The 25,284-nt window shown below is 34.2% G+C and overlaps 2 protein-coding genes and 1 long non-coding RNA gene across 3 annotated transcripts in view; 2 read left to right on the top strand and 1 right to left on the bottom strand.

Annotated features, from left to right (window-relative positions):
- Nucleotides 1–17,401, bottom strand: part of LOC141493130 (uncharacterized) — a 44,751-nt gene extending 27,350 nt beyond the window's left edge. Inside the window, exons 1-2 of the long non-coding RNA XR_012470122.1 lie at nucleotides 17,336–17,401; nucleotides 15,477–15,595 (exon numbers count right to left, since the gene is read on the bottom strand). This is a non-coding gene — a long non-coding RNA (uncharacterized LOC141493130). The remainder of the gene's footprint in view (nucleotides 1–15,476; nucleotides 15,596–17,335) is intronic.
- On the top strand, nucleotides 1,484–19,548 carry LOC141493129 (protein piccolo-like). Its single transcript, XM_074194045.1, has 2 exons — nucleotides 1,484–2,082; nucleotides 14,380–19,548. The coding sequence occupies exons 1-2, from the start codon at nucleotides 1,543–1,545 to the stop codon at nucleotides 19,525–19,527; spliced, it is 5,688 nt and encodes a 1,895-aa protein (XP_074050146.1). The 5' UTR covers nucleotides 1,484–1,542; the 3' UTR covers nucleotides 19,528–19,548.
- Nucleotides 19,549–19,564: 16 nt separating this feature from the next.
- Nucleotides 19,565–25,284, top strand: part of LOC141493128 (protein piccolo-like) — a 222,439-nt gene continuing 216,719 nt past the window's right edge. Inside the window, exon 1 of the mRNA XM_074194044.1 lies at nucleotides 19,565–21,834. Coding sequence (XP_074050145.1) covers nucleotides 19,747–21,834 — 2,088 coding nt within the window. The 5' untranslated portion in view covers nucleotides 19,565–19,746. The remainder of the gene's footprint in view (nucleotides 21,835–25,284) is intronic.

The raw sequence follows: 25,284 nt of genomic DNA, 5'->3' as shown, positions 1-25,284 counted from the left end.
TGTGAGATGAACAACCTTAATGGAAGCAGCTCCTTTCAAGCAGTCCAGAGAACTGGGAGAAATGTATTAGACTGACTACAAACTACACTATCCCCATCCAGGAGAAGAGAAATAAAACAAAACAAAACATTTCATAAAAATTATCTCTTATGTGTCTCCCTTAATCCTAATTCCTCACACTGAAAATTATTAATCTGTAAATGTGTATATCAAAATATGTATGTACAATGCTAACCTGACTGTTCACCGCTGAGGGGAGGGGGGGAAGGGAACATGGAAGGAAATTTTGCAGCTTAAAAATATACCTATGCATATGAATGAAAATCAATAAATAATTTAAAAAAAACAAAATAAAATTAAGCTACATGCCCAGGGTCACGCATTTAGTAGTGAGTGTTTCAGGTCAGATTTAAACTCAGATTCTTTTGACTTCAAAGCCAAAACTCTATACATTGCTGTCCCAGCACACACACACACACATGTTCCCATATGTCACACATGTTTACATGTGTGGTATATGGATGCATGTGTATACACTTATCTAGGCACGTGTGAATACATGCTTGTATATAAACATATATGTACAGGTATGTATGTTTGTAGATCTGTACACTGGGAAGCTAGGTGGCATAAGGGATGGAATAAACACTGAATTCAAAAGGACTGGAATTCAAACCCAGTCTCAAAAATTCACTAGCTGTGTGTGAATGTATAAATGTCTATGTTTATATGTACATATCTACCTATACATAAAATTAATACACACTCAGGTTTTTCATATACAATACATAAAATAGTAAAATAGTCCTGTGAAATAAATTGATGTTATAAAAATATATTTAAACAAAAACTATAATTATATCTCTGAATATATACCTAATTCTCCACTACTGTCAAAAATTATTAATTTATATGCATTGAAGTCAATAAAAGTCATTATGTAAGCTAAAATTGGATAGAGATTAAAAACATTTTCCTCCTTTTTTCCTCCCTTATCATTCATTTACAAGGGATTACTCTATGAGAGTAAAAGGGGAGATGAATATTCTATGAATATAGATGACATTAAAATAAATGGTGTCAATATAAAGCAGTTTAAAATAACAATAAGGAGAAAACTCAATGAAAAGCATATTCATGGATACCTTCTAGTAGGAATTCACCAGTTCACTAGAAGGGGACATTGTAGTTGCATAGTATATTTCTGCATTAAACCCTATCCAATTGTTAACAACTTTCAAATAAGAACATAAATACAAATATAAAATATGTTCTAAAATGTCAAAATCTTTTCTTTACAGACATCTTTTCAAATATTAGTGTTCTATTTGCTTAGAAGAATGTCTTCTTCCATATATTAGAAATGTGAGGGAAAATGTGGATTTGATAAGTGTTTGTCATTGATTTAAGACTTCATTGTGCTATCATTTTATATGTTCAACCTATTCAATATTGTATTCTTTTTTTTCCTTTTTTTAGGTTCAAGAATGGCTATGCTTAAACTGCCAGACCCAGAGAGCAATATCAGGACAACTTGGGGATATGGGCAAAATATCACCATCAATCCCACCTATTTCTTCAGAGATCATACAAAAGCCATCAGCCATATCTCAGAGTCAGCCTCCTGTGACAGAACAAATATCCCCCAAAACATCCTCATTCCCTGACCAAGTACCAGAAAAAAAGAAAGAACAAGAAGCACAAAAAGAAGATGAAAAAGTAAAAGAAATACTTTCCCTTGAAAAGAAGCCCCCATTGATAAGCACAGATGAAAAACATGAAGAAAGCAAATTGAAAGAAAAGATTATAGACCCTGATGATTTGGGGAAAAAACCCAAAGAGGAACAAAAGGAAGAGATAATAAAATCTGAGGTACCAGCTGCTAAAGAAAAATTCTTAGATAAGGTACTGCCTAAGGAGGTACATGTGGAAAAAGAAGTCGAGACCAAGAAAGAGGATTCAGCATCTGGAATTCCCCAGAGTCTGCCCAAAGAAGAGGAAAAAACCCAGAAAATACATGTTGTTCCCCAGGCTGCACCAATAGGAAAACCTGATCAGGTGGAAACAGTGAAAGAAAAAATAGTAAGTGTGTAATTTCTTAATGTTATTTGTTGTTTATGACAATGTTTACACAGAGTTTGTGTGCATATAGTTAATTCTTAACTAAAACACACAAATTCTATTTAGAGACATCTGTTTATTCAAAGTGTAAAGGAAGGTGGCACCATTTTCTGTTTATTTGGATTTGCCCTTGCATCTAAATTGGAAAAAAAAAATCTGGAAAATTGAGAGAGAGAGAGAGAGAGAGAGAGAGAGAGAGAGAGAGAGAGAGAGAGAGAGAGAGAGAGAGAGATTGATTCAAATCAATACCAACTTGAAGACCCAAGTTAGGTTCTTCAACATAAGTGATTACTGGGGTAACTAGCTAGTGCAGTAGATAGAGCACCAGCCCTGGAGTCAGGAGGACCTGAATTCAGATTTGACCTCAGACACTTAATAATTGCCTAGCTGTGTGACCATGATCAAGTCACTCTTAACCCCATGGCCTTAAAGTAAAATAAATAAATAAATAAATAAAAATTAGAAAGACAAGTGACTACCTTAGATACAGGGTATTCTATAAGCACCTTCTTAAAGGTATAGTTCAAGTCCTTGGCTATTCAATCCCTTTTAGTAATAAACCAATTAACATAGTTCAAAGCAAAATCGATAAAGATTCAATTCCCAAACATGTTTGAAAGGGATTAGACATTTTGTAAAGCTCCATAGGACAAATTATGAGCAAGAGGTAGCTACTGAAAAAACCCTTAAATTTTGACTTAAGGTAAGGAAAAAACTTCCAAAATGGACTGTTTTAGGATGAAAAAAAATTCTCCTTCCTGGAAGTCTTCAAATAAAGATTCTATAAACGCATTAAGTTTATTTAAGAGAGAATTCTAGCTCCAGTACATGTTGAACTAGATGGAATGATCCTGTTTGGTTTATGAGGTCCACTACAGCTTTAAAATTCTATGATTCATCTTTTTTTATGCAATTCCACAATTGACTTTCTCATTTATCAATGAGAATTTAATGAATAGTCTTCCTAAATATGTGGCTTTCAGAACTTAACACCTTTCTCTTCACATGTTTTGATAAAGTAGAGAGTACAGGGAGCCTACTGTCTTTATGAATAATAGTCTTTTCTCATAGAATCTCATATTCTCTTAATTTTTTTGGGGGGGGTATCTCATCACACTAATTTGGTAAATATGTTCCAGTCATTTTGTTGTAGTGGATGAAGTTCTAGAACTAGGATCAGAATGACTTTAGTTTAAATCCTGTTTCAAATATTTATAACTTTGTGATTATGGGCACATTACTTAGCTCTCTCTCAGACTCAGTTTCTTTATGTGTTAAATGAGGATTATACTATCACCTCCGTTACAGGGTTGTTTTGAAAATCAAATGATATAATGTATATAAAAATCTTTTAAAACCTTTAAGTTATGATTAAATATAAACCATCATTAATGAGAAAATATCTTTTTAAAGGAGTGAAGTTTTACATGGCAAGCAGCTCAGCTCTGCACAATTCCTCAAATGCAATCCTGTCCTATCTCTCTTCTGCTTGCCTTCCTTTACAAATTTTAATAAGATCCCACATTTGCATTCCATCACATCCTGCTGCTTTTCCATAATCACTTTTTTGGAGAAGGATATTTTTGAAAGAAGGCAAATTATCTTTAATGGAAGTTATCTGTACAAACCTAGATATATGTTGCTCTTTGAACTGAACATGTGTCTAGAAGTTGAATGTAAATGGGAGTACACAGGATTTTTAAAAATAGAAGTAGCATCATAATGTCTATATGTAAGAAAGATTATTCTGGTGAAGTAGGAAGGATGACTTTGGTCAGGGGAAAAGGAATGGATGATCAGAGAAAGAGAAATTGGGAAACTCATTAATTTTCTATGCAGTTGATAATTGAGATGTATATTTTAGAGTAGGGCAGTGAAACTAAAAAAGGGAAAGATGCAAGAGAAATTTTACAGGTGAAATGTAATATGGTTTGTTTTTTGGATTTGGTGTAAGAGGGAGCTGAATTCAGGTTCAGTCATCATGTTTACTATCCATGTGACCATGGACAATTAATTTGATCTCTCTTAGCCTTAATTTCCCCATTTGTAAAATGAAACAAAATATTTTAAACACCTTGTAGGTCTCACAAACTTGAGATTGAAGAAACAAACTTTGATACCATATCAGACATATTACAAGAAAAGTATTCATTTGTCTTAATATAGATACCAAAACTTCAAAAAAAGAGGGATCAGACAGCCACCTACCTTTAATAATTTCAATGAAAAAATATCAAGCTTTGTGAGTATCCAGTATAAAGGCTAGTCAAATGTAAAAGAAACTTTAATAATATAGGCTTAGTCTACAGTCATGAGATATTGAACAAAGTGTTAGAATACTATTTTGAGAAGCAATAAAACTTAAGGTACAACTCAAAATAATATACCCTGAAAACTTAAACATAATCAATAATTTGAAAATTACTTGAATTCAATTCAAAATTGAAAAACTGGACACTACAAGGAAAGGCATTTAAAACATTTTTGAAATAACAAAAACAAATACAAAATTAGTCACTAACAGAAAATTTAATCCGAATAATAAATAGAAACAGGAGAGAGGTAAGTTAGTAAAATCAAGGAAAGACTAAATCATCACTTGTTTTAGAAGTTATTGTTGAGAGGGAAATAGGGAGAGAGACAGAGGAAAGAGACAGGAAGAAACAATAAAAGAGAGTAAGAAAGAGAGATTGGGGGCAAGGAGAAGGAGAGATTTACCTATAACTTTTTTTGTTCTTAAAAAAAGTGATAATCAAAGTATTGAAAAAAAATAAGTGACACAAGTTAAGCAGAATCTATAATCAGGAGCTGAGACATCATTTAATAAAATCCCTGTTGAGGGAGGGAGTTAAAGAGTGAGAAGTTTGGGGTGGCTAGGTGGCACAGTGGATAAAGCACCAGCCCTGGAGTCAGGATTACCTGAGTTTAAATTCGACCTCAGCCACTTGATAATCACCTAGCTGTGTGGCCTTGGGCAAGCCTCTTAACCCCATTTGCCTTGTGAAAACCTAAATAAAATAAAATAAAATAAAATAAAATAAAATAAAATAAAATAAAATAAAATAAAATAAAAGTGAGAAGATTCCGTAAAAGGACATAAGAGATGAAGGAGGACAAAATGGAATGGTGGCTACACCAAGGTAAACACTGAAAAGTTGAATGAGGGTAATGAAGGTGATCAGGAAAATGAGAGAATTAGCAAAGGGAAAGAAACTCATCCTACTTGGAAGGAGAAATTTTCACGGACTCTCACTCTCATGATGGAAGAGCTTTATACTTGCAATGAGAGATGGAAACCTCATATTAGATTTTTTCCTGTGGAGAGTCTGAACACAGAGTGACCGATTTTGTTGTGAGTGTTGTGCTTCCGTGGGCAATGTCCCACTCCCAGAAGTGATACATGAATCCCTGCAAACTGGCAAGTCAGTTAACCTTTTTTGTGCCTTGTCAAATGAGAGATTTGGCATTAGTGGTTCACAGGTCCCTTCCCACTCTATCTAAGATCCTATAAGATCAAGAAATGTATGTGATGCAAGAAAAAATTCAATAACCAATAAAATGAAAAATTCTTTGAAAGATTTTATATAGTAGAGATCATAGTTATCAGTCTTATGTCCTATCTCTATACTAGATGTATAACTAAGAACTATAAGCTGGACTTTCTAAATTGATTAGGATTTTTTTTTAATGCAGAGAAGAACATTTGTAATTTTCATGAGGATAGAGAATATGTGAATCTAAATTTAGTGACTTCCACTCCCACTTCTAGTCCCAACATAAGAGTTCAGCATAGAGGATTAATGCTTAAGAAAGACTAATTCTATCAGTTTCATTTTGTTCTATTCTTCTACATACACCCATAGTACAGCCAAATTAGACTTTTTATCATTCCCAATGTGTATCATATGATTTACCACTTACAGTTTGGCTTCTGTCATTCTACCTTTGAGAAGCAGCATAATGTAATAGGTAGAGTTAACCTCAAAACCAGGAATTCCATCTCTGACACATACTGGTTTTGTATTCCTGGGCAAATGGCTTAAACTTTCTGTGCTGCTCTAAGTAACTCTTAAGACTAAAAGTAACAGAGAATGTACCAATTTGCTTTGGCAGAGAAATAATTAGACTATACATTTAGAGTTAGAAAGAAGTTTATAGGCCATCAAATGAACTGCCATATTTTATAAGTAAGGAAACTAAGGAATAGAGTGATTAAATAACTTGCCAAAGGTTGCACAGTTAATAAGTGCCCAAATCAGAATTTTAATTCAGATTGTCTTGACTGTCTGTTACTCAAGTCAGTACTTCAGTTTCTTTATCTTGAAATCTCTGTATCAGTGAAATCAAAGGCTCAGTCTTTTTCATTCTCCTTGTCCTTACCACTCCCTCTGAATAAAAAATATTTTTTTATTTTCACTTGTCAAAATCTAATTTGTAACTAAGACCCTACCTAAATTTCTGTCTTTTATGTAGTTTGAAATTATTTTTCCCTTGTGTAAACCAACAGTATTTTACACATTTATTGTAGTTCTTCTCACGTACTAATTTTCTTTGTAATTATTTTTTGTCCATATATTGTTTTTACAGTTTTTTGTAATATATAAACAATTTCTATATAATTTCTGTATTCTTTGTTTGCTTTTCTTGTTTATTTTCTTTATTTCCTTTTTAATTTATGGAATAAAACAATAAAGTTCATAGCATAGTATAATAAAAAGTTAATTATATTATGAAACTGCAAATCTACTATGTGTAATTTTTTTGCTTTCAAATATACAATAAAACCTTCATGTAAACTGCTTTTTTCTTCCCTCCCCCACCATAGAAATGGCTATCATTAGAAACAAATAAGTATATACACACATATTTATGCATATAATATTATTCTATGCATACTTCTATTTATCAGTTCTCTCTCTGGATGCAAATAATGTCTTTCTTCATGTATCCTTTGTAGTTAATTTAGTATTTCTAATAGACAAAATAAGTAATTCACTCAAAGTCATTCTTAAAACTATTGCTGTTATTGTATACAATGTTCTCTTGGTTCTGTTCATTTTGCTCTTCATTATTTCATGCAAGCTTTTCCATGTTTTTTCTAAAATTATTGAGCTCATATTTCTTATAGCTCAGTAGTATTCCATCACAAACATGTCATAATCTTTCATTCATTCCTCAGTTGATGAACATACTTTAAATTTCACTTCTTTGCCACCACAAAGAGAATTGCTATAATCATTGTAAAACAAAGATTTTTTCCTTTTCCCATAATTTTTGGAAATGGACCAAGTAATAGTATTGCTGGGCCAAAGTATATAGGCAATTTCAATAAATACCTGCTTAATGAGTTGTTTTTAAAACTTATAGATTTCCTTTTTGTTATCAATAACTACATTATGTAATATTAAATTTTGTTTAATTTCTTAGAATTAAAATCTAGTCATTATCTCTTTTCTATTAGTATAGATTTAAAGGAAGTTTTTGCATGTCTGATTCAGTATCAACAAGATGCCATACTTTTACTTTTAGCCAACATTTACCTTTTATGACAAACTTTAAACTTCTTTTAAATGTATACTTTTGATATTTACTAACCAGTTAGCATAATGTGAATATGGTTCCAACTTATTGAGAATTAAAGGAGACTAAAATCTTTGGTCAGTTTTTGTTTTCAAAAGTTATCACTCCTCCAGTGTTATGTTCCAAGGTACCTGGGAGTAAGTACCATTCTTTACAGGTGAGACATGGTAAACTGGGGAGGAAAAAAATGAATTCTTTAATCATATCCAAGCTTGGAGTTAACAAAGGTGGAAGAAATTCTACCTATCATTTTGAATCTGGATATCAAGAATTATGACAGAGTAAAGAAAGTGACATGTAAAGCAAACACCTGAAGATAGGGCCTTATAACTAGCCAGAAAATTTTTTTTATCTCCAAATCAGTGGTACTAGAAAGTCTGTAAAAAAGCCCCAATCATAGAAACATGTGCCTTGTTATTCTTACAAGTGTAGAATTTTAGTCTATTCTCTGTTACTAGAGATGGGCTTCCTACATTTTTTACCATTCTTGTATAACTGCATATGATATGTAGAATATGGCAGTGTAAAACTGAAAGAAAAATGCGATTTAACTCCATTTTTTTCCTACTTCTGGTAGGAAGTGAGAATGAAATTTAGACTCTGTCGACTTTGAGTAATCATTTCATCTTGCCACAACAGAAAGACCCAAGTGGTTGTGATTCTCAACATGGGAACAATGCATTATAAAAATACAAGTTTTGTGTAATAGATTTTAATGGTAATGTGCTTTCAAAATTAAAATAAAAATGTTTTTCTCAAAAGACTATACAATAATATTAAAGTCAAGAAAACATTAAATGCTTTAACTACACTCCTTCCCATTAACTACCTCCAGTAAGAGCAACAAATCATAAAGTCTTCACATAAATGCTAATTACTAATAACTTTTATGCAAGATTCACATCTCATTTGAAGTGCTGTTCAAAGACTATTATTGAAGTACAGCTAAGTCTTGGTTAGTCATTTAAATAGGAAAAGGATTGCAAAGATAAATTTAGTACAAGATTTTTAAGAGATATTTTAAGATAATTTTCATCCTTCCCTCAATTTTTTTCTTTCTTGAGATTTCTCAAAAATTCTCATTTTCTGCTAGGAGCAAAAGTACCTGAGAATATAACCTCTGATAATAAATTGAAAAAATTGCTCTTCCCTTCCTAAAATCATCTTTCCTTGAAATGTTTTTTTTTCTTTCCTTAAATTTCATAGTGCTTACAATTTCTCATGTTTTTGCAATATTTTATTTTGCAACCTAATTAATGATGTTTTATATAGCTATATATTCCTTCCAACTTTTAAGATAATTCTTACACATGGCTGTTGTTGTGGTGTAGTTGTCAAATCATTTTTGTCATGTCCGTCTCTTTTTGTCCCTGTTAAATGTTTCCTTGGCAAAGCTACTGGAATAGTTTTTCATTTACTTCTCCATCTAATTTTACAGAAGAAGAACTGAATCAAACAGGGTTAAGTGACATGCCCATTCTGAACTCATGAAAATGAGTTATCCTGTTCTATCCATTATATTATAGAGCTGTCCATGAACATAGAAGGTAGTTTACTAAGTGGTTGTTGAATTAAAATTGCATTGTATTGAAAAGAGGATCTAGGTTTCCTGTTGAGTATAAAATTACTTGAGAGCAGATCACATTTTTCTTTCCTTGTATGAAGTCACACAAAAATTTATATGCTTTTTACCTCTAAAATAGTTGAGAAATTAATAAGCCTATGTTTTATGTCTTTTTACCCTATGTTTTGTCTTGCTTGGGCAAGAAAGCAAAGTTAGTAAAGTTATACTTTAGGTCAAGTTTATGCATATTATAGGATTCTGAATTCCTATTTTAAGAGGGAAGTCAAAGACTTATCCAAATCCCTCATTTGACAAATGAGCAAACGTGAGGACAAGAATTAAAGAACCTTGAACAAGGTTATCCATGGGTATCAACCAAGGTAGGAGTAGCACCCAGTTCCTCTTACTTCAGAACCAGTCTTCCTTTAGCTAATTACCTTTTCAAGGACATAAAGGGCAGTGTTCCCCTCAGTTAGCAATGTCATACATGTGTCCCTTCAATCATAGTGGGCCACAATGATGGTGTAAGCAATATTCAGACCTTGGAAGAAATGAAAATTGTTATAATTAAATATTAATGGAAACACATTTTGATAGATAAAACAAGGATTAAAAATAAATAGATTTTGTAAGAGAGCATAAAGGGAAGGAATTCAATAAGTATTTGATAATGAATGATCAAAAAGAGAGCCAAAATTTGCAGCTTTCAGGTAGCAAACAAGCAGCCCACAAAATTCCCCATTACTCTTGAAAAGATGAAAAATGTAATTGGGAAATGTTTAAGAAAATAAATAAAAATATAATGCACTATCAATAATGCTAATTTGTATTTTCCAAGTCAATATACTACTCACATGGATATAGCTTTGGATATCTTTGATTTAGAATTTTGTATGGAAATATTAGATTTAAGTTTCTATAATTTTTCTCCCCACCAAAATATGTGGCACAGTCTTTTGTTTATGAGTATTACGGTTTCAGTTCATGAATTGAATGCCACTGAGTTTGACCTATCTAGATTTTCCCATCATGAGTAAAGGAGCTAAAAATCTTTTACATTTTAACTAAAATTAGAATATCATTGAAAGTTAAATATTTGCTTTTATTTGAATAGAGTAACATAGTAGCTCTACAAAGCAAACTATGATGTTTGCCCTTCATTCTTGAAGAGGACCATAATATCAGAGAGGTGATGCCATGACAAGCACACAAATTGAATCTGAAAGAGGGAGGCTATACTAAATCACCAGACTCACTTTTTCCTCCAGTGTCCTCTGGGTCTAGTAGCCAAATATGAATTAGGACAAGTGGAGATGCTCCTGAATGAAAGGTAATCTGGTTTAAGTGCCTTGCCCAAGATCATGCAGCTAGATAGCATCAAGTGTCTGAGGCTGAATTTGAACTGTTGTCCTCCTGATTCCACAACCAGTACTCTATTTGCTTTGCCATCTAGCTTTTAATTGAATGCAGTCTTTTAAAATGTTTAAAAAGTTAACTCTAGATTTTATTCAATAGAAAATCTTAAGGTCAAAAAGGGCTGGGAAATAATTTTTTTGTTGCTGTGATTATCAAAGATATTCATTTCAGTCATTTTTTTTTAAATTTATGTCCTATACTTTGTGATTACATTAATGATTTTCTTGGCAAAGATCCTGGAATAGTTTACTACTTCCTTCTACATCTCATTTTACAGGCAATTAGTGACCCACAAGTTGTTTTTTACTTATATTTAATTATATTAAAGTGGTCAGCTCTCACTTTTATAAAAGGTCAGTAAAGACCTCATATTGGATCAGTTGAAAAGTCATTGTAGAAAGAATTCTGGACCTCCTTTCAGGAAGACCTGGATTTAAGTTTGACTGATACTGGATGACACAATTCGTTTGTTTTTTTTTTTTAATTTCTGTGTTCATGTAACAGTTTCCCAATTTCAATCAGGAAGTCACAGACAGGTTATTTTTTGATTTTTTGAATTGATGGAAGAAGTTACTATAACTGGTGAGAACTTTGCACTGGCAAAATCACAGATCCTTCAAATATTCCCAATATCTGATCTAAGCTCCTTTAAAACATTTTTTTCTACATTTAGTATACATCATTATATGTTGATAAATTTAATATAGATGTGGGCACATACATTTGGGTGTGTATATCCTTGCACATCATGTTTTATGTTTATATATGTATAATTGTGCATGTGCATAAATGTGTATATAGAATCATTATGTGACAAAAAGAGAGAGAGAATGAGAATAAGAATGAATAGTGACAGGTAGTATGCAATACATAAAGCCTGGGTCTTAAAGAACCAAGAATATATGAGATCAAGCTCCATTTCTGAGATATATACATATATATATCAAAAAAATCAGTTTAACCACATGTAGAGAAAATAGTTTTATCTCTCCACATGTACCTTGAATGTATTTTATGCATGTGTGTGTGTGTGACTCTGTGACCCCAGAAATAATTTGTCCTCTTGAGGTTTTAGAGAATTTTCTAAAACTATTCATCACAGAGAAAATACCATGCTGCATTTGTAAAGTGAGTTTCTTCATTATAGGAAACTCTATAAAGTGGAAATCACAATTTCATTCCCTATCATCCATCTTTCTATCTTTATTTCTCTGTATATATGTGTATGTGTGCATGTGTATGTATATATATATATATATATATATATTTGTACAAGCATGCATATATATATAACATTAAATGAATGTATATAAAGTAGAACTTTACAAAATATATATTATGCATTTAAGTTATAAATTATACTAGAACATAAGCATTTTAATGTGTAGAATAATAAATACTTTCTTCATAACCCCTTAGGAAAAAATAATTTGTGTTTCTCATGGATCCACATATGGTATAGAGGATGGCCTATACAAATACATTCAAGGTACATGTGGAGAGATACAAACTATTTTCTCTACATGTGGTTAAACTGATTTTTTTTCTGTTGAATGTGCTGACTTTATATTCTTTCTGAATGTTATTCCCTTAAAATGAGAGAGGGTGGGTGATTAAAAAGACAATATACTAGAACCCATTCAACCAGAAACTATCACATGCCTTCTTTTTCTAATGGTGACAAAGGCTTCCAAATACAGAGGAATATTGTTAGTCTGAAGAGAATTCAATAAAGTCAAAGGAAGATCTTAATCGAACATATCTCCTTCTAGAATATAAAGGGGGTTCTTTGAGGTACTTGTGTTTTTCTCATTTTATCAACTGAATAGAAAAGTTTCCCTAACATGTGTAATACTGTGTTAAGAAATTTGATGCAGATTTTTCATATTATAATATAAATTGCCTTTCAATACTAGTTTGAAATGATAATCCTAAAAATATAGATAGAACTGTTATTTCAAAAATCTTTTAGATCCTTCATTTTAATCATTAAATTATGTGTTTCTTCCATAAAGACTGGATGGTATTTTTTTTTCTCCTTAAGGATAAAAGGTTTTATATCACCTAGAGTATAGAAAACATCATTATAACTTTTTATCAACACTGGAAGAAGCTATCATCAAAAGGTATAATAGAGACAAAGTTTTTTTTGATAATCAAAAAATTTTATCAATACCATCTTTTAAATGTGTTTTAAAATTTATACAGAAAAAATGAGAGTATTGCTGAACTTATGAAGAAATTATTTGCTTTTTTGTTTGGTGTTTTGTTGAGTTTTTTGGTTGTTGGTTTTGATTTTTGTCAAGTTAAAGGAAAGATTTTATACTGGGGAACATAAACTTCAAGTGTCCCTTTCATTAGATCCAATAAATAACAGTAAAAATTGTATCATTTCTAAGGACTTTATAGATATTGTACCAATGCCCACATTTCTCATTTTCTTTTAATTTTATCCTGTAATGTAAGCAAAATAGCATCTTTATACCTCTTTTATAGCTGAGAGACAAAGAAGCTTAGGGATTTGCCCAAGACCATTCTTGAAATCATGGAAATTCAGAATTGGGCAACCCCAGATATTAAATAACTTAACTTATCAGTAAATAAGAAGTCTCTCTTCAAAACCCTGACAAATATTCACATTTCTTCTCTTTAGAAAATTTGACTCTCTCTCTCTCTTCATTCAACCTAAAAGTAAATAAGGTTTTAGGGGGTAGTTTTTGTTTTGTTTTTAAGTTTTTGAAAGGCAATGGAGTTAAGTGATTTGCCCAAGGTCACACAGCTAGGTAATTATCTGTCTGAGGCCCGATTTGAACTCAGGTCCTCCTGACTACAGAGCTAGTGTTCTCTTCACCTGGCTGTTCCTTTGAGATTATTTTTTTTGCTGCCTGTTTCTCAATATTAAAAATCTATTGATATTTCATACCTCTCATACCTCCTAAACAATTAATAAATTACAGAGCTAACACCCAAACCCTGGTTTTCTTACTCTAAATCATACTGCAGAACCATGGAACAATTCTAGTTGAGAATATATTCTTTCATAACTTGAAATATACTGTTAAATAAATACTATGGATATATTGTTGTATGTGTCTTAACTCAAGAAAAAGACACTGAATTTGGAGTGGGAGTAAAGGATTCAAAACCTTGGTTCTCATCTCTCTCTGTCTCTCTCTCCCTCTCTCTCTCCAAATATATATATATATATATATATATATATATATATATATATATATATATATATGTATGTATTGGACCTTGATAATTCCCAATTCCCCTCTATAGGGCTTTGCTTATTAGTCTTTAAAAGGAGAGAGCTATTTCAGATAAAATTGAAATGCCATCATATTTTGCATAAAATAGCATAGTAAAATGGCATAAAAGTAGTTGACCTGTAAATTGTTGTTCATATGAATTCAATCTCCAGTGGGAAAAGCTATCATCAAATGGTAAATCTAATAAAACTATAAATTTTTTTATAAATTTAAGCGGAAATCATCTTTATGAGTAGCATTTTTGATATTGTATTTTATAATCATTTCTGATTTTTCAATTTTTTGTTTAACCAATTTTTTTCAAACTGATTGATAATTCAACTTCAATTCACATGAGAATTAATAAATATTTCTTGAATTAGTTGGAGTTCATAAATATAGTAATTCAATAATATTAAATTTTGCTATATCTCTTTTTCCTAGGAAAAGGAAGATGATAAATCAGATACATCAAGTTCTCAGCAACAGAAAAGCCCTCAAGGTTTAAGTGATACAGGATATTCTTCTGATGGAATATCAGGTTCTCTTGGTGAAATTCCAAGTCTCATCCCAGGTGATGAAAAGGATTTGGCACAGGAACTCAAAAAAGATTCTCATTCTCAAGAAAGTAGTCCTACAAGTCCTTCAGATCTAGCAAAGTTGGAAAGTACTGTTCTGTCCATTTTGGAAGCTCAAGCAAATTCACTTATAGAAGAAAAATCAGAAAAGAAAAAAGAATTATATGGTGGGCTTCCTGAGCAGCCCAGAGATCAACAGAAAACCAAGGATTTTCCTGTCATTCTGGAATCTTATAGTTCAGAAGAAGATGAGCTCAAGGAGGTTCATGAAGAAAAGAAAGATATCCTTGTGAGAGGTGATAAAGAACATATTCCTTCCATAAAGGGCCTCAGAGAAAAAACTGACTTTGTTGATGATATGTCAGCCAGAAGGCAGCGTTATGATTCACTAGAAGATAGCAGTGAAAGTGAAAACTCTCCTGTCTCAAGAAGGAAAAGAAGAACTAGTGTTGGTTCTTCAAGCAGTGATGAGTATAAGCAGGAAGACAGTCAAGGTTCAGGTGATGATGAAGACTTCATTCGGAAACAGATCATAGAGATGAGTGCTGATGAAGATGTGTCAGGTTCTGATGATGATGAATTCATCAGGAAACAGCTCAAAGAAATCAGTGTTAGTGAGAGCCAGAAGAAGGAAGAAACAAAAGGAAAGGGGAAAGGGATAATGGGAAAGCATAGACGACTCACAAGAAAAAGTAGTACAAGTTTTGATGATGATGCAGGGAGACGCCATTCCTGGCATGATGAAGATGATGAGACATTTGATGAGAGCCCAGAAATAAAATACAGAGAAACTAAAAGTCAGGAGAGTGAAGAACTGACTGTAACTGGTGGAGGAGGTCTTAGAAGGTTTAAAACCATTGAATTGAATAGCACAGTGACAGATAAATACTCTGAAGACACTGTGCAAAAGAAAGCAAGTTTATATTTTGATGAAGAACCAGAACTTGAAATGGAAAGTCTTACCGATTCACCAGAAGATAGGTCACGAGGAGAAGGATCTTCTAGTCTGCATGCCTCTAGTTTCACACCTGGCACATCTCCCACATCAGTGTCATCTCTTGATGAGGACAGTGACAGTAGTCCTAGCCACAAAAAAGGAGAGAGCAAGCAACGTAAATCTAGACACCGTTCACATGGTCCTCTTCTTCCCACTATTGAAGATTCTTCAGAAGAAGAGGAGATGAGAGAAGAGGAAGAATTATTAAAGGAGCAAGAAAAACAACGTGAATTAGAACAGCAACAAAGAAAAAGTTCCAGTAAAAAGTCAAAGAAAGACAAAGATGAACTTCGGGCTCAAAGAAGAAGAGAAAGGCCAAAGACACCACCCAGCAATCTCTCTCCAATTGAAGATGCATCTCCCACAGAAGAATTGCGTCAAGCTGCAGAGATGGAAGAATTGCATCGATCCTCTTGCTCTGAATATTCACCAAGTATAGAATCAGATCCAGAAGGGTTTGAAATTAGCCCAGAAAAAATAATAGAAGTACAAAAAGTTTATAAATTGCCCACAGCTGTTTCTTTATATTCTCCAACAGATGAGCAATCTATTGCAATTCAAAAAGAAGGTGGTCAAAAGGTATTAAAAAGTGCTGAGGAAATGTATGAAGAAATGATGCATAAATCCCACAAGTCAAAAGCATTTCCAACTCCAGCAGAAAAGGATGAAGTGTTTGAAAAGGAACCATTGTATGGTGGGATGCTAATAGAGGATTATATTTATGAATCTCTGGTAGAAGATACATACAGTGTTGCTGTTGATAGCAGTCTATTAACAAGACAAGATGAGAGTAGTGAATTTATTCAGCCAGGAGGGAGAGACAGAAAAATGAGACTTCCAGAGGAAATCTATGAAGATCCTATGCAGAAAATCTCAGATTTGCAGAAAGAATTTTATGAGCTAGAGAGTTTACACTCTATGGTGCCTCAAGAAGATATTGTATCAAGCTCATATATAATCCCCGAGAGTCATGAAATTGTGGATCTAGGTACCATGGTAACATCAACAAGTGAAGAAAAACAGTTATTAGATGCAGATGCAGCCTATGAGGAACTCATGAAGAGGCAACAAATGCAGCTAACGCCAGGGTCTAGTCCAACTCAGCCAGTTACTGAGCATGATATAACAGAACCTACAATAGACTTCGACAAAATGCCAGATACCTCACTGACATCTAGTATTCTCTCAGGAGCCTCACTTACAGACTCAACTAGTAGTGCAACACTTTCTATTCCAGATGTGAAAATAACACAGCACTTTTCGCCAGAGGAAATAGAGGATGAATATATAACTGATTATACCAGAGAAATTCAAGAGATAATTGCTCATGAATCATCAATTTTAGCATACTCTGAGCCCTCAGAAAGTGCAACATCTGTGCTACCATCTGACACGCCTTCTCTTACATCATCCATTTCATCAGTTTGTACAACAGATAGCTCCTCACCTGTTACTGCACCAGAAACCACAACTGCTGTTTTTACAGATACTGTGGGCCAACTAGTAAAACTTCAGGATTCTGAAAAGATTCCATCATTACCTCCCTTTACAATAGACACAATAGTATATACAGGAATAGATATATCTTTAGATGAGCCTGTTCAACCTCCTCCTAAAACAAGTGTTGATCTTGTCCCAATTTCTCTTCCTGAGGTCTCACTGTCTGTCACAGTACCTGAAGCCAAACCAAAAGAGTCTATTTCTGAATCTTTTTCTGTTGATTCATCTGTATCTAAAGAAAGAGATTCAGTAAGGAGAACCAAGAGTATAAATGGAAATGGTGTCATGCTGGAAACTTACAAAGATAAAATTAAGCCACCTGTACCTTCACTGCGTAGAATTAGCTCCATAGATTCTGTGCCTATTCAGTCAACTCCGAGTAACATTGCAATTCCAGTTAGTGATCAAGTGTCAACAATTTCTTCTCTTTCTAGAGAGGTGACAGATACTGTATCACAATTACCATCTATGACATGTTCAATTCCTGCTGTGACATCTAGAACACCTCTTCTTTGGAGAAGTTCTTCTTTGGATTCATCTGTTCAACCTCCACCTGCTCCACCTCCTCCTCCTCCTCCCCCTCCTCCACCACCACCACCTCCTCCTCCACCACCTCCACCTCCTCCTCTTCCCCCTCCAACTCCACCAAAACCTGCTATCTATCCTAAAAAGAAGTCAATCAAAGCTTCTCCAGTGACATCAGCTGCTGTTGTACCTTCAGTTGACACTGTTGCTACTATGCATCCCACTGCTATACCAAGGAACAATGTGACACCTCTAACAAAAGTATACACCCCTGCACCACCTCCTGTTCCTCCTAAGCCATCTACTATTCCATCAGGACTCGTATTTACTCACAGGTCTGTTGAGGGAACCAAACCTCCAATTGCTCCTAAACCAGTAGTTCCTCAGCCTCCAGTAACAACACAGATGTCAGTGGATACACATCCCAAACCAGCAGGTTTATCCTTAACTTCAAGTATGACATTGAATTTAGTGACTTCAGCAGATTATAAATTGCCATCTCCTACATCCCCCTTGTCACCACATTCTAACAAGTCCTCACCAAGATTTTCCAAATCACTTATGGAGACTTATGTTGTTATAACATTACCATCTGAACCGGGAACTCCAACAGATTCTTTAACAAGTCAGGCAGTGACCAGCTGGCCTTTGGTGTCACCTTCTAAGGAACTGGTTTCTATTGAACCTGCATTTACTGCAGTTCTTCCTGTGAAAGGTGTGGACATTCAAAGCATATCAGATCAGAGCCTGTATACCTTGGGTGCTTTACAGACTTTCTATGTTGCCCCAGTCACAACACAGTCTTCAGTCCATGTAGGTCCAGGTTCAGTGGCTCCATTATCCTCAAGTGAAGTGACCAGAACCATGGTTTCATTAGCAGATAGCACAGTGCCTAGTATTGATTCAGGTAGCGTTTCTATAACAATTCCTCCAGAGCCCATGCTTCAAGAACCCTTAGCATTGGAGAAACCAAGATATAAAGAAAATGGAACATTCCAGCTCTTTGGGGATGTTATTGATCTACGTATGGTACCAAAGGTTGAGGGTGAAATATCTGGAAGCTGCATGGATTTGTCTGCTTCTCCAGCAGATGTGAGAAGGCAGACTACAGTAAGTGAGACATATGGCAGACAAATCAGTACTGTCCAACCTGCTATTATAAACCTCAGTGCAACATCATCAGTAGTGACTCCACTATCCCTAGTCACAGAAACTATGGCTGTTGTGACATGTTCAAGTACTGTAAGTTATACCACGAGGACAGAAAGTCTAGTTGGGGCAGATCATCCACTTCAGTTAACAACATCCAAACATATTGAGCCTACCTACAGAAAAACAAGTGTCCAAGTCTTCCCTACACTTCGGGAAGAAGCACCAATAAACTTATCTCTAAGTACTTCTGCCCATGCAGTAACACTGCCTGCCACCAAACCAATCACTGCACCGCCTGCTAGTGTTACAAATGGATGGACTGATCTCACCACATCTCAGGGGTCCCAAGATGGTGGTGCAGTGGATCTCAGCACTACAAAGTCTCACCGAACTGTAGTCACAGTGGATGAATCTACTTCAGGTGTTGTGACTACAGTCATAGAAGATGATGAAAAACCAGTGGATTTGACTGCAGGAAGAAGAGCAGTTTGCTGTGATGTTGTTTATAAGTTACCATTTGGAAGAAGCTGTACAACACAACAACCTGCAACCACTCTTCCTGAAGATCGTTTTGGTTATAGGGATGATCACTACCAATATGATCGATCCGGGCCATATGGTTATAGAGGCATTGGGGGCATGAAACCTTCTATGTCTGACACAAATTTAGCAGACACTGGAGTTTTTCTTTATAAAAGTAAGAATACCTTTGATTATACTGGAGGGGCTGATACAGCAGTAGATCTAACTTCTGGAAGAGTAACTACAGGTCAGTATGACATGGCAGCAGATCTTTCATTGAAATATCATTATGGGGTCGCTCATCTCATTTCAGGATGAAATTATAATCCTTTTTTTCATTATGTTTTTTTTCCTTTCTTTTCAATGGTATGGCAGCATATTGTGGAGTACACATGCATTTTTTTTAATTTCCTCATTTTACTTCTGTTCTGCCCTAACTGCCTGCATGTGCCTGCATGTTCAACATTGCTTTCTCTTCGCATATAAGTAGGCTAAACTGTGGATTTGCATGCAGTTCTCTCCATTATTTTCATCAAGATGAGAGGGCTTTCAGACACACAAAGAACCATTCTTTCTTGGAACTGGACTATAACTCTACCCTGTATTTCAGGTGAGGTAATGGATTATTCAAGCAAGACCACAGGTCCTTATCCTGAGACTCGACAAGTTATTTCAGGCACTGGTATTAGTGCACCACAGTATTCTACAGCAAGAATGACCCCTCCACCAGGATCCCCATATGGCATGGGGAATGTTTTGAGATCCTCTAATGGTGTAGTCTATTCTTCAGTAGCAACACCAGTCCCTTCTACATTTCCAATCACTACTCAGCCTGGCTCTATTTTCAGCACCACTGTGAGGGATTTGCCTGGCATTCACACAACTGATACAATAACATCTTTGGCTGCTTTGCAGCAGACCCAACCATTACCTAGATCGTATGGTTTCCTAACAACAGGAGCATCTGATAAGGACAGTTCTGTGGCTGCTATAGATATTGAAACAAGTTTGCAAACCATGACTGTGGAAAGTCTCTCTGCTGAGGCCATTGATGTTATTCCCGCTTTGACCACAGCATCTGAGGTATTTCCTGAAGTCCTGGGAGATGACAGTACTCTTGTCATTGGGACTGAAGAAGATAAGCAGCAGCAACTTGATTTGGAGAGGGAGCTCCTAGAGCTTGAGAAAATTAAGCAACAACGTTTTGCTGAGGAGTTAGAGTGGGAACGACAAGAAATACAAAGATTCCGAGAGCAGGAAAAGTTTATGGTTCAAAAGAAACTGGAGGAGTTGCAGTCTATGAAGCAGCACCTCCTCCTACAGCAAGAAGAAGAGAGACAAGCTCAGTTCATGATGAGGCAAGAAACACTAGCACAGCAGCAGCTACAACTTGAACAAATCCAACAACTTCAGCAGCAACTTCACCAGCAACTAGAAGAGCAAAAGATCCGCCAGATATACCAATATAACTATGATCCTTCAGGAACAGGCTCACCACAAACAACCACTGAACAAGCAATTCTGGAAGGTCAGTATCCAGCTGTGGAAAGCAACCAATTTTGGCCTGCTGAAGATGTCACCACTACAGCTTCAACTGTGGTGGCCATTGAAATCCCACAGAGCCAAGGTTGGTACACGGTTCAATCAGATGGTGTTACTCAATACATTGCTCCACCTGGCATACTGAGTACTGTTTCAGAAATGCCTCTAAATGATGTTGTTGTGAAGGATGAAAAGCAACTTAAAAAAAGAACCTCTGGAGCCAAGTTGCGTGGCCAATATGATGAGATTGAGGAAACTGGGGGTGAGGATCCCCGGTGTTTTAAGAAGATAGTAGACAGTGGAGTACAAACTGATGATGAAGATGGAGCTGACAGAAATTATACCAATAGAAGAAGGAGAAGTAAAAAGAGTGTAGATACAAGTGTCCAGACTGATGATGAAGATCAGGATGAGTGGGATATGCCCAGCAGATCACGAAGAAAACCACGTCCTGGGAAGTATAGTGAGAGCACCACTGAAACTGATAAGACAAAACCCCTTTCCAAGGTATCTAGCATAGCAGTTCAAACAGTGGCAGAAATATCAGTGCAGACTGAACCGGTTGGGACCATAAGAACACCTTCCATTCGTGCTCGAGTGGATGCAAAAGTTGAAATAATCAAACACATTTCAGCTCCTGAAAAGACATACAAAGGTGGAAGTTTAGGATGTCAAACAGAAACAGACCCAGATGCACAAAGTCCTCAGTATTTGAGTGCCACATCTTCACCCAAAGACAAAAAACGTCCAACACCTTTGGAAATAGGTTATTCATCTCATCTTCGGGCAGATTCCACACTACAGCTAGTTCCTTCCCCACCCAAATCTCCGAAAGTTCTTTATTCACCCATTTCTCCAATTTCATCAGGCAAAGCCTTGGAATCAGCCTTTGTACCTTATGAAAAACCCATCACTGATGATATCAGCCCTCAGAAAATATTGCACCCAGACATGGCAAAGGTTCCACCAGCAAGCCCTAAATCTGCAAAAATGATGCAGAGGTCAATGTCTGACCCAAAACCTTTAAGTCCAACAGCAGAAGAGAGTTCCAGAGTGCATTTTCAATACACAGAAGGCTATTTGGTAAGAGTTACTCTTTTTTTCATATAATGTGTAATTTCAGTAGTTATTTAATCTCAGGTATATAAATATGTAAACATATACATGTATATATATATGTATACATATATATATATATACATACAAATATGAGAGACTTATGTGAGCACACTAGACCTATACCTCACATAAAGTTGTTTGAGTCTAATTTGGGGAAAATATAGCAGTGAATAAATAATGTCTTCTCATTAATTACTTTGATTAGACTATTGTATGTGCTATTGTGAAACTAAGCCAGTAACTAGTTTGCAGTTCTAAGAGTTAATGGTGTTTCAGACACACCTTTTTGAATTTTACGTGCATTTATCTTTCTATGGCTTATTATATTGTGTGTATTAATTTTTTATGTATTTAAGTGTATTTGCCATAAAACTGTATCCAAAAAGATCAGGGGAAATATTTTCACAAAGCAAGTTATACAAATTTCCATTGTGCTAGTCACTAGACAGTCACTCATCATTTATTAAATATATATCACAGGTTTTGCACTAGAGATACAAAGAAAAACAGAAAACAAACCTCACTTTTAAGAGTTCACAATCTAATGGGGGAGACAATAACAAAGACACCACAGACATAAAGACACCATAGAATACAAATATAATTAACAGATGGAAGGTCCTAGAATTAAGAGGAATAGGAAAGACTTTCTGTAGAGGATTGTATTTTGAATGGTAAGTTGGGAGTTAGAAATCTAGGAAAGCTAGGAGGCAGAGATAAAAGAGAGAAAATGTCAGGCATGGTAGACAACCAATGAATAGGCTCTGAGTCAAGTGATAAAATCTCTTGTTTGTGGAACAGCAAGAAAACCAGTGTCATTGAACCAAAAAATAGTTGGTAGGATATAAGGTATGAGAAAATTTGAAAGGTATAGGTATAGAGAGAGGCCTAGGTTATAAAGAACTTTAAATACCAAACAAAGGAAACTGTATTTGAGCCTAGAGGTGATAGGCACTTATTGGAGTTAATTGAGTTGGGTGGTGTATGACATGGTCAGATCTATGATTTAGGAGTCATTTTGATTACTGAGTATAGGATGGCTTGGAATAGGGAGAAAGACTTATGTCAGACAGATCAACTATTGTAACCAAAGGTGATAGAGCTTTGTACCAAGGTGGTGGGTGATATTCAGAAAAGAATAGGGGGCATATTGGAGATAAGTTGCAAAGGTAAGATCAATAAGCCTTAGTAACAGATTGGAAACAGAGAGTGAAAGATAGTGAGGAGTCAAGGATAATATCTAGATAGGTAGATTTTCTATGAAGCCCAGCATCTGTTGTACATCACAACCTCAACCTGCCTTCAGGGGGGAAAAAAAGCTTTAAAAAAGGCAAATAAACAATTGATCTAGTCCTTTTTATTTCCCATTGATTAAATTAGTTCTTATATTCTCTAACCAACTCTAGAAAAGGGAAGTCCCAGATTCTTAAGCCAAATCGGTTTTCATTTTTTCAGTTCTCAGATTATTATCTGAATGATGAAAATTAGGTGCTACATTTAGGAGAAATTATGTAAAAGGAATTTAGATACCCCACTGATGAAATAATATGATCGGAAATAATTCTTATTTTGATTCTGATTAAAACAAAAGTCACAAATTCTATCTGAATTTTGGTACCTATATATTATTTACTTAAATTGTGACTTATTTTTTCTAGAGCACTGGAGCTCACCAGTTAGATTTGCTTGAGAAAATAACCTTTTTTACAAATACTTAGTATCACATAAAATTATACATAAAATTTATACATAAGTCATCATAGATAAATTAATGCTTTAGACATCTTAAATTAAAAATGTTAATTATTTATATCATGAAATTACTATTGCATTCTTAATATAACTGTTTCCCCCTGAATTAATTTAAAATGTCTTTGATTTGCCAAAATCTAATTTAGGTTTGTCTTTTTAAAGGAATACAACAATTGTATAAGGTAAGGTACATTTTTTAGTAAATTGTGGATGTTCACTTGGAAATATTTTATTATTATTAAAAAATTTCTACAAAGGCCAAACTTTAACGAGATTTGACCCAGTTGGTATAACAAAGAACACACCTTTATTTTTCTATTATTATTTCTCTATATACCTTGTGACCTTATCAGTGGTTTTTCATAAACTTGCCAGAACATTTTCCATGTATTTGGGAAAGAGAATGAACAATAATAGGTATAAGATAACTCTAAGTTTGCAAAAGGTCTCTGAGGCACTTTCATGTTGTTCACAAATCCAAAACTATTTTCATAATAAAACTAAGACACTTTATTTTCTAATATGGTAATTATTTATAAAAACTCCATAGCCAAAGTTTCTTTTAGAGGTTCTCAATAATTTTTAAGAGAAAGGGACCCTGAGACTTAAATTATTTGAAAACCACTGATTTAAATGAATCCTTCAACTTGAAAAAAACTTGGGAGAATTGAAATTCAGGGTATAAGGGAATATATATACATACATATATATATATATATATATATATATATATGAAGCAAATATGTATATGTATGTATATTTATAGCTTATTTCTAAACCAAGAGGAATTTTTTAAAATAAGGCAGCAAGTTGATAGAGTTTCTTAATGCTATTCTTCAAATGTGTATAATAATTTTACATATGTTATAGGTTGAGAACAGTTATAATACTCCATGGAGGTGTTTAAATATATATATTTATATATATATATATATATATATATATATATGCATTTAATTATTTTTAAATTAGTGAGCAACCTAAAATGTTCAAACATTTAAAAGCACAGTTAGGTTCTTTGTTGTCATCAGATTTAGTAAAATAATATACGTCCTAAACATAATTAAATCAAAACAGCAAAAGTACTAATTGATAATCAGTTATACTGGGGAAATATATTAAATACAAAAGTGATTCATAGAACTATGAGACAACACTGAGGAGTCCAATAAAGAACAGCTCATTGAGACTATATCACTTGCCTCTATCATTTTTTCTAGATTTCTAGGCTGAATATTAATTTACTCTTCCCTTTGTTCAAGCACTGAAAATGATAACTCACCAATTTTATAGCAAAGACAAGGCCTCTGCCCACTTTGAGCATCTTAGTGAGTGGTGATCTTCCCTACACTATTCTTTATATCATTCAGGCTTATTATCTGGACATGCATATTACACAGTTTTCTTCTAAGCATATTTCTAGATGTACAAATCTAAACCTTGATTTCAGTAAAAAATATTGATAATATGGTATTAAATAGAAACTTCAAAAACTTGAAACCAGAAGATTTATATGCGTGTGTTCTGGTTTCAGATTTTTGATTTAGATTTAGAATAAACTAGCTCAATAGCTAGTTTTGACTTGCATGTTCCATTTTAATGCACACCAGTGCACTCAAGAATCTTTACCTAATGAGCCAGACTCATGACATTACTTCTTTC

The sequence above is a fragment of the Macrotis lagotis genome, chromosome 7 (assembly GCF_037893015.1).
Source record: "Macrotis lagotis isolate mMagLag1 chromosome 7, bilby.v1.9.chrom.fasta, whole genome shotgun sequence".
Lineage (NCBI taxonomy): Eukaryota > Metazoa > Chordata > Mammalia > Peramelemorphia > Peramelidae > Macrotis > Macrotis lagotis.
The sequence above is the reverse complement of the archived record's forward strand: the minus strand, read 5'-3'. Positions and strand labels throughout refer to the sequence as shown.

Excerpts from the sequence above, each read along its gene's own strand:
- LOC141493129 (XM_074194045.1), top strand. The coding sequence starts at position 1,543 with ATGGGCAAAATATCACCATCAATCCCACCTATTTCTTCAGAGATCATA. Across the intron at positions 2,083-14,379 it reads AAACAGTGAAAGAAAAAATA|GAAAAGGAAGATGATAAATC; the intron begins GTAAGTGTGTAA and ends TCTTTTTCCTAG.